This window comes from Frankliniella occidentalis, unplaced genomic scaffold, assembly GCF_000697945.3.
Source record: "Frankliniella occidentalis isolate FOCC.00 unplaced genomic scaffold, Focc_3.1 Scaffold170, whole genome shotgun sequence".
In the NCBI taxonomy this organism is placed as follows: Eukaryota; Metazoa; Arthropoda; class Insecta; order Thysanoptera; family Thripidae; genus Frankliniella; species Frankliniella occidentalis.
The window spans coordinates 433,454-443,484 of NW_026267296.1; the positions used below are offsets into that span (position 1 = coordinate 433,454).

The 10,031-nt window shown below is 40.1% G+C and overlaps 1 protein-coding gene across 1 annotated transcript; it reads right to left on the bottom strand.

Annotated features, from left to right (window-relative positions):
- Window positions 1–320: 320 nt before the first annotated feature.
- Window positions 321–9,069, bottom strand: LOC113214284 (calcium-transporting ATPase type 2C member 1). The gene is made up of 18 exons (XM_026433601.2): window positions 8,852–9,069; window positions 7,000–7,260; window positions 6,835–6,924; window positions 6,661–6,758; window positions 6,310–6,568; window positions 6,018–6,229; window positions 5,807–5,931; window positions 5,632–5,729; window positions 4,956–5,141; window positions 4,753–4,857; window positions 4,510–4,666; window positions 4,236–4,406; window positions 4,012–4,160; window positions 3,771–3,937; window positions 3,499–3,684; window positions 3,139–3,382; window positions 2,915–3,056; window positions 321–2,828 (listed from the first exon to the last, which is right to left on the bottom strand). The coding sequence occupies exons 1-18, from the start codon at window positions 8,951–8,953 to the stop codon at window positions 2,707–2,709; spliced, it is 2,874 nt and encodes a 957-aa protein (XP_026289386.1). The 5' UTR covers window positions 8,954–9,069; the 3' UTR covers window positions 321–2,706.
- Window positions 9,070–10,031: the final 962 nt, after the last annotated feature.

Sequence of the window (10,031 nt, forward strand, 5' to 3'; positions counted from 1 at the left end):
AAAAATCATAAAATAATTGGGGGGGACCTTCTAGTGAGGGGACCTACCAGATGTTCCCCAACCCTCCCAATGTGTCCCTTGAATCATAATCAACAATAATATAGTTGTTTTCATAATTGATCTCCACTGAATTATTGATTTCAATGTAGTGCAGGCGCACAGGGTTTTTCACACCTCTGATTGGCTGATTCCCAAAAAGTGTGTAAGTATGTATCCCACAAATAACCACCGATGCCAGTAAAAATCCTGCAAGAAAAAAAGTGTGGTAGCAAAATTTGGGTGGGGGATAAACTTCTGGTGAAAATGACACTGATCACAAATCATTTGACAACAGGTATATTTCTCAGCAACATGTTTTGAATTTCGGTAGAAAGATAAAACACAATGAGTGGGAAAGGACAAAAAACTTGACAATACTACATAAAAGTTAAGTGATATTCACTAGTATGCCTGTACCTTAACTTTTTACTTTGTTGCTGTGGAGTAATTTGATATAAAAAAATTTAGTGCTAACTTTAAGTGAGATTCACTAAAATTCACAACCAAAGAAAACAAGCAAAAGAATGATCAAAAGTGCATTGAAAACTTCCAAAAATGTCAGGGAAAAAAAGCAACACAATCAATATAGAGTCTACTTAACAGAAGTATGCAGCAGGAATAACACAGCAAGAACTGTTCAAAATTATTTAGAACTGCTGCACTTGAGATGAATATACATCCAAAAATGCAAAGCAAAAGGAGGTGGCCAGTTTGCCTAACTAGCACACAGTATGAATTCAAGAAATTATTCCACCTTCAATGTTGCGACAAAAATAAGGAATGTTCAAGAAGAAAACTGTTTTCAAGTAAGATAATTGAATAAAAAGGATTACATTAAAATTACTTACGGTAAGGTAAGGCAAAGCAATACAAATTTATTAGAAAATATTTTGAAGGCACTAAAACCTCAAAATATAGATGGGAGAGGGTAGGGGCTAACTGCATTAGGAGAGAAAAACCTCACCAACTACAATAATTAGTTAGCCACGGCTTTTACATTCATTCCATAGATACAAAATTCTGAAGGAAAAGTCTCTATGATGACAGAAATGAAAAGGCAAGTAGAAAACTCTAGGAGGAACTAATAATATAGTTTCAGTCAACAATTAGGACCTTGCATGCTAGTTTAAGGATATTCCTGAAGGTAAGAAAAATCTTTATGCTATGGTGCCAGCTCACACACTTTGTGCTGAAGGAAAGGCGCAAAAAGGCACATTCTCAAAACATATAGAACAACAAAATGTCAAGATAAGATACAATACATGAAATAGCATTTGTAATTAACAATATATTTATCACTTATTTAATCCTCAACGATTAAGGTAAAAGCAACTTTATGGTCTAGCCTGTCATTCATTCAATCAATCCAATAGACAATTTTAACAAATGTACTCCGTTAATAAGATAACAAGTATAGGCTTCACACTGCCTCAAAAGTAATACATTTTCAACACACACACTCACACAGTTCATTGTGAATTGTTAAGCACTCAATTAAGAAATATTGTGAAGTGCAAAAGGCACTGACCTAACTCAAAAATTTTGCTAATTATCATAACACTTAAAGAAAGTGCCTGGTTTCCTTATAAATAAATCGCTGATGCAACTAAAGCTTGAGACAGCAATCCATATCACAGAGTAAATTTGTACGAGAAACTGAGAAAACACATGCTATTGACTGTGCTACGAGTTCCAGTTTCACTAAGTACATGGGGTTCTCAGCCCCTTCACCCAACCTGTTCCATGGGAAAGTGAAATCAATGGTATGCATTTCCACAGCCAAGTCAACAGCTTTGATGAGAGATGGCATCATAGAACAGAGAGGAATCAGGCTCATTTTTCTAATGTTAGAGCTCACAATAAACTTACACTATTTTCTTTCTAGTTTTATAGAATTGAGAAAAGAAGTCCTAAAATGTGTGTAAGAACCAGTTTGAAATATGGATAGCTGCAAAATGTAACTTGGCAAAACAAAGCTACTCTTCTGACTGAACTAAATTTATCCTAAGATTTGTTTCATTTTCAATTTATTGGAAGAGTTCTCCTACAAAGAGGTCTTACCAATGAATTTACCATAGAGAAATGGAAATGAGTATCATTGTGGTGAATAGCCAAGATGAGAGCACCACAAGCAAATCACCTGCTTTCAATTCTACATAAATATCCAATTATATTAACAAGTGGCAGAGCCACACTTTTCTGACATGTTGAGTGCAACAGTGTTCCTGTTGGTTTACAAAAATCGCGATTTAACCTAGGCTTTCAACCAGTATTTGGTCAGGTTACATTCAACTTGTTGTCACAATATAAAACATAAATATGAACAAATAACAAAAACAGCTGACAATACTTCGAGATGATTTTTAAGGACCTGTATACATTTCTCAATAATACTTACACCTCCCTCAAAAGTTTTGAAGCCAAACGGGTGCACAGGAATTCGATTTTCACATTCAGCAATGCACAAGTTCTTGCAAACGGTATAGAGGAGTTAATGAGTTTCTCTCTTCAAGTTCAGTGGAAATGACACAACAGAGATTGGTGATTTGACTAGGGGATGTGTCACTTCCCGAACACTCAAAAGTATTCTGTAATGAGTCATATAAGACTCATCCGACGAATCATCTAGTCTTGGCGACTAGCTTTTCCGCCGGAGAAAACCGGATGTCATACAAAGTCGAGATCAGACTTGATGGATCGAAGACGAGTCTCCATGCGTCTTTCGAATAATTTCTTCAGTTCCGAAAATATAAATACCGTTGATGTGAGAGCAACAAGAAAAATAATATCTGTAAAATAAAAGGTTTTAAATGTAGAGATTGTAGGAAAAGGGTAAGCGCTAAAAGCACATAAAGTTTTTCAACTCTGACCTTACCTGTCAAGTACAAAGCTTCCGTCTGGAAAACCATCTGAAGAGGTGGGAAATAGATGACCAGCATCTGCCCCACTATAGAAAGTGTAACAGCTAACAAAAACATTCGATTGCTGAAGAAACCAATTGAAAATACAGATTTTGTCTGAAAGCAAATGAAACAGCAAATATTAAAACAAGAAGACAAAAGAGCTACAAGAGGGTACCACAGGAAATATATAGCTGACCTGAGAACGGCAAGACAATGCATTAAACATGTCAAAAAATACAAAACAAGTAAATGTCATTGTTGTGTCTCTTTTTGTGATAAAATTGTCACTCATTTCTCGTTTGAACACCCATAGTGTCCCCAAAATTATAATAATGGCTGATGATAGAACATTTCCAATAAGAGACCTTGTAATCATAGGTTCTCGCACATTACGAGGGCGCTGTTTGACCACATCTTTGTCCACAGGTTCAACTCCCAAACTAAAAACAAAACAAACAACAAACTTAGCCCTATAATTGAAATCAGGTATGCTGTGTTGGAAAGAAAGAAAGACATAAACAAGTGCATTTCAATAGTCCCACAACGTTAACTATACCTTTGAGCAGGTGGGCCATCCATAATTATATTGATCCACAAAATTTGCATGGCATTCAAAGGGTTTGGTATTCCAAGAAGGGTGGAAAGAGCTATCAGAGAGAGTGCTGCAATGCTAGTGCTCAACTGAAATCGAACAAAATTCCGAATATTGTGGAAGATGCCTTTCCCCTCCTCAATAGCAGCTCTGAAACAAAATTAATTCCATTAATCAAAAATTTGTGCAAAAAATAGATGCTTCAGTAGTGAAGATTAGATTTCGTTCCTACTAACATTATTGTCTTAAAATCATCGTCAATAAGAATCATATCTGCAGCTTCCTTACAAACATCTGTTCCATTTTTTCCCATTGCAATACCAATGTCAGCTTTTTTTAAAGCAACACCATCATTTACACCATCACCAGTCATCCCGACAATAATGCCGTGTTTCTGAAAGGCCTGGGAAACAAAAATTTTAGGAGTCAAAACACCAGTGTAAAACTGGGAATAAATGTCTGATGTTGTTGTCTTACCTTGACGATGCACAGCTTATGTTTGGGAGTAACACGATAAAATACACTGACACTTTTGATAATTTGCTCGAGCTGCTGCTCACCCATTTGATCAATCTGATCACCAGAGAGGGATTGAAGGTGTACAGTATCCAAGCCCACAGCTGCAGCTGTAAAAATACAAGGCCATGATTAAATTTCAACTGGTTCTCTAGATTTCTGATTTAGTGTCACTTAATTCGTACCAATGGCTAGTGCAGTTTCTTGAGAGTCGCCAGTTACCATATTCACGCGCACACCAGAATTCTGTAACATCTGTACTGCATCTTTCACATGGGGCCGTGGGGGATCACATATACCAACCATACCGACAAAAACCAAGTCCTCAAGAGAAGAACCTCTGGCCATCCCAATCACTAAAGAAAAAATACAATGACAGAATAAAATAATTGTAACGTGGTTGATTCAAGGAAAGGCAAAAAAAGCAAAAAAAAGCTTGCTTTGTTGGCAATTAAATACCTCGCAATCCTTTCCTGGCAATATCATGTGCCTCTCCTAAATATTCTTGCTGTTTCTTGGCATTAATAGGGTACACTGAGCCTTTCTGAGAAAATTTTGTGCACAAAGGAAGAATTTTTTCCATGGCACCCTTAACGAAAAATATTTCCTCTTTGGTCTGTAGAGAGCAATAAACCATTATAGAGAATAACTATCTATATTAACTGATTGATTGATTGATTGAACAGGAAACAGAAATCTCACATCGTCATATTTTGGTACACACTTCACCGCCATGATCTTTTCTTCTGAGCTGAATGGAAACTCTTGCAGGCGAACATACTTTTGTTGTAGATCATAAATTCCATGCTGTAAATTGAACAAATAAGATGTTAAATGGGTATTAAAACATTTAGATTAAATATTGAGAACATTAAAAAAAAATTAGAATGAACGGCAATACAAACCTTCATGCCAGCAACCAACAAGGCACCCTCAGTAGGTTGCCCCATCAAAACTTCATTACTGATTTTGGCATTATTGCAAAGACAGCCAACCTCAAGAAGCCTGTAGATAGACTGCCAGGCTGTTTCCATGACATCACAGTTATGGGTTCGAATTTCACCTTGGTCATTGTATCCTGCCCCAGTAACCTGAAAGAACGGGCAAACTCAAATGACTCAAAGGCACCAGTTCTTCTTTAGGAATTGAGTACAGTTTAAGGGGGCTTTTATCTCCCAAAATGCATTTTTGGTACATTTATCAATAAAATTAGTTTCTGAGCCACTGTAGGTGTAGGGATGGAACCTGAGGGTATATTTCTCAACACAAGGGAACACATTAACAATATCAGAATGCCATGAACTTTACTTTAAAGAGGTCCCAGGTGTGCACTTCAATTTTAATAGGATATCTTCTTTTGAAGTTTCCGCGCAAGATTTCTCCGGAGAAAGTGGTGATAAAAAACTGGTCAATAGCTTGTTTGTTTCAGTTCAACAAGGACTACAAATTGACCCCTCAGGTTCCATCCCTACACCTACAGAGGCTCAGAAACTAATTTTATTGACAAATGTACCAAAAATGCATTTAGGGAGATAAAAGCCCCCTTAAGTTGTTTGTTTCGGAATTTCAGTTTAAACAAACCTCAGCTGCATATCCGTCTGAAGTTAGAAGCTTAGTCACAGTCATTTCGTTTTTAGTTATAGTCCCCGTTTTGTCTGAGCAAACAACATTAACACAACCTGGAAAAAAATTGACAATATTAGAGAGGGTCCAACTAAAAACTTGAAAAATAAAATAAAATTTCAATGAAAATTACCGAGAGTTTCAACAGTGGGGAGCTTCTTTACAATTGCTTTCCTTTTAGCCATTCTCATTACACCTAAGGCAAGGGTAACTGTCACCACAATAGGAAGCCCCTCTGGAATAGCAGCAACAGCCAAGCTGTACAGATTTAGGACTTTTAGTTACCTTGCATTCTATTTGAGAATTAATAACTCAGGCAGAAGAATTAGAAATGAAAAACATACCTTACGCCAATGGTAAACATGTCCATGATTGGTCGTCCTTGTAACCATCCTAGGAGCATTATAAGACCAATTATACAGAACGAATAAAATGAAAGCTGTTGGCCAAGCTTGTCCATGGATTTCTGCAAGGGTGTCTTCGGAGCCTCTTCTGCTTGCATCATTTTGAATACTTCTCCAAATTCAGATCTCTCACCAGTATTGATAACAATACCCTGATATTAAATAGAAGAAAGTTTTGAAATTCGCCACAAGAAAATGAATGAAGGATAGAAAAAAAAGGTCATAGATTTACCTTTCCATTCCCGGACCGAATCAGTGTCCCCATGAACGCCATATTAGTTTTTGAGCTATGTCCATTAGATTTCATTATCGGTGATGTGCTCTTGACAGCTGGTTCTGTTTCCCCAGTGAAGCTACTTTCATCAATCTCCAATTTAATTGTCTCAAAAAGTCTTAAGTCAGCTGGGACACGATCTCCTACAGATAGATACACAATGTCTCCAGGTACCAATTCTCTGGCGAGGAAGGTTTCAAGTTGTCCTTCACGTACACTGAAAAGCAACATTTTAGGTATGAAAGTCTGCTGCCTCAATGAACTTACCCCAAAACAAGACAATTCTTATTGCCTCAAAAAAGAAATTACCAATGACATGAAGGGGGGACGAGCTTTGTCAACTCTTGAAGTGACTTTTCAGACCGGTACTCTTGAACAAATGCCACAGTAACCACGATGATAATAGCCTGGGGGAAAAAAATGAGTCACAGGAGGGCAGTGAATGTAGTTAAGTCAAATCAAGAACTGGTGGTAGTAACTTACAACTGTGATGGATACTGCATCATCGTATTGTTTCATACATATGCTTACAACAGCTGATCCCAAAAGTAGCATTATCAAAGGGTTTTTAAACTAAAGAAACATAAAAGAATGTATAGAGGACAGAATATTAAACGTTAATGACAGCTGATGCCAAACAAAACAAACCTGCTCTATATATTTTTTCCATGTTGGATCTTCTTGAAGAACTGCAAGCTCATTCAAGCCAGTGAGAGACCTTCTCTGTTCGCTTTCACGCCAAGACAGACCAGTTCGAACATCTACTTGGAGTACAGATGCAACTTCCTCTACAGCCATGGAACTGACTTCTCCTGTTGATAGCCACATGTTGAACTGTTCTTCTGGAGATAGCGGTTTTCCTGGTCTATCAGCTATGTGCTGCTGCTGAAGCTGTTGGGCTTGTTGCTGCTGCAAAGTAAAATAAATGTGTGTTTTTAACTGAGTATAGTCTAATATTTATGTCAGGCAATATTTAGATTCTAATTCAAACATTTCAAAATTGACATCTTCTATCTGTTCAGACAAAGAATTAATTGCCAGCTAGGAAATAAAGTTTACAGAAAAGCTGTAACATGAATAGTCCTTCACACAACTGGCAACATGGTATCACCCCAATAAGTGTATTTCACTCAACAATTACAAGCCATGCTCGGTTTACGTTCTCCAAATACGCAGAGAAAATTTATGGCAAACAAGCAAGCTCTAAAATGAAAAATTATACTAATTTCCTTCCCTATTGCCTGAATTCAAGAGTAGCTATATACCACCACTCACCACCACCACCACCACCACCACCCTCTCAGTAAGCTAAAGATCACAAATTTTCACATTCACTTACAAAATAATTTACTTGTTAGGAAGTATATTCCTCCGTCTTCTTAGCTTACGTGCTAGTCAAAGAATTGCAGAAGTGATGTTTACACCTGAAACACTGTTTAGCCATATGAAAGGAATCTTAAATTAAAGATTAAGAGGGATTAATTGAAATGTAATGATCATCAAATTTGAACATAAGATTCAATGAACTATTAAAGTTTATGGGTAATGTTACACATTGTAAGTTGTTTGAGTGGAATTTTCACTTCATTTTAAAAGTCATCAAAATTGTTTGAGATGGATTTATTCTAAGGCTGGTTATTACTCTTTCTACAACAACAAAATCTTTAAATTTCTTGGCTATAGTGACACAGGCATTGAAAAATAAAGTAGCACAACAAATTTCCAATTTTTTAAAAAAACGAAAATACTTTGATATTTAAGAGGCCAACATGAAGCAAAAAATAATTCGGTGTGCAAAAAATAAATCGCAGCACAGTGTACAATCAGCAAAGTGTACAAACAGCAAAGTGCAAAAGAAACTACTTAAAAAATAAAACAAAATTGAGGGCAATTTAAAAAACTAAATTAAAGGCAAAACAATGTAATTGGCCGCAAACCCAATTACCTTATCATTTTTCACAGTAATTCTTGTCATGATGAAAACACTTCTTCTAACAGAGCAGAATATCTATTCAAGAGATGCAGCTACTCCACTATTAAGTACTTCCAGGGAAACATTCCCGACTAGACCTGCAATAGTGCCACACAGGCAGGTCTGACTTGAGCCATGAGACACCCTCTGCAAAGCCCTCTCTGTGCACTTTAACCTCGCTGGACCGCAGATTCCACGGCTACACGTCAAAGACCCGGTAGGGTTATGACCCTATTCTTAGTTCGTGACAACACTGTCAACTATCGTGCCCCAGGAGTGTCACTCTGTCTAAAAGCCCTCCCTTAAGCAGTAAAACTGCGGTCACAAGTCGCGCCAGGGCGCCTGCACTGCCGCGTCGGGGCTTTAAAAATGCAAGAAGGGACCCCACAGCGAATCGATACAGCAGGCCAGGCAGGCTCGGCTTGGAGGCTTGTGTAGGGCAGGGGGCTGGTAGGGGCTGGGGGCACGGGGCACGTAGGGCACAGCTAGGGGCCTAACCTACTAGCGCCTGGCGCCCCCGGGGCTCACCTCTCCGCTGGAGACCGTCATGGACTGCGTGGCCACGCCGGCGGTGGGACTCTGGCGAACAGGCGCCAACTTGTCAAATTTCAGACTGTTTGCCTGGTTCATTTTTCAGGCGGATGGCGAAAAGGGGTAGTTTCAAGCCATAGCAGACACGAAAACATGACGGCTTGACATGACAGAACAACACACTGACTTGCTGGCCAGTCATTGGCTAGGTCGAGCACAGAGCCGACCCCCCCCCCCCCCCCTCTCTCCCCTTCTGCCCCCAACCGGTAAGAACCAAAAAGAATGTTTTAAAAAAATAAGTCAATACGAATATCCATAGCCAATCAATAGGGTCTGGGGTTTGATTCAGAGGGTCGTTTTGTATGATTAGAGACAACGGCTATTATCTCTGGTATGTTTACGTTACAGTCTGAGACACGGCGGCGGTGTCATGTTGGTGTCACTAACTTCTTAGGGGTAGCGCGGGCTGTTTCAAATTCCCAAAAAAGGGATGTCATAGCAGGTAGCGTATTGCGTATCGCAACGAGGTTAAAGTTTGAGAAAGTTTTGCACAGCGACGGGTAATAGAGAAGCATTGAGAAGTCACACCCGGAGGGTTGCAAAGAGGGAGAGAAATTTTAAAAGGCACGCAAACACTGCGAAGCCGTGAATTCGAACTCAAGCGGTGACATTTTTTTTTTCGAAGGTCCTCTGTAAGTCAATGAACCCACAAAAACCGACAACGCCGAGTTCACATTCCGAGGCAACAACGTCCAGCTTGCGCGCCTCGCCTCCCTCCCTATTGCACCCTCACCCTGGCACTGACTGATCAGCCGACGACCAGGCACGACGACGCCTGGCGCGATAGAGCGAGGGACTGGACGCGAGGGACAGTAGAGGGGCCGCTGGCGCTCTGGCGCTACCGAGCGGACAGTCCAAGCGATACTGCTAGCAGGACGACGCTTTACGGGCCGTGCGGGCCGTCGTGCGGGCCCCAACTGCCCCAACCCCGCGGCTAACAGCCCCGCGGCCCCTGTCCGGCCCAGCGGGCCTGCCTGAGCGGGCCCGGCCCCCAGGCCCCCAGTACCCCGCGGGGGGCTCCGGGGCGCGCCGCGGGTCGGCGAGGCCCGGGGTCACTGCCTCTGGCCACGCAAGGCGCTCCCAGCCCTCAGGCCAGACAATCTCCCCCCTCCCCCTT

What these genes read in the sequence shown, in the direction of transcription:
- LOC113214284 (XM_026433601.2), bottom strand. Translation starts at nt 8,953, where the DNA reads ATGAACCAGGCAAACAGTCTGAAATTTGACAAGTTGGCGCCTGTTCGC. An exon ending in GTCCCCCCTTCATGTCATTG is followed by an intron (nt 6,569 to 6,660) that starts GTAATTTCTTTT and finishes GTTGCTTTTCAG; the next exon opens with TGTACGTGAAGGACAACTTG. An exon ending in GTGTACCAAAATATGACGAT is followed by an intron (nt 4,667 to 4,752) that starts GTGAGATTTCTG and finishes TGCTCTCTACAG; the next exon opens with ACCAAAGAGGAAATATTTTT.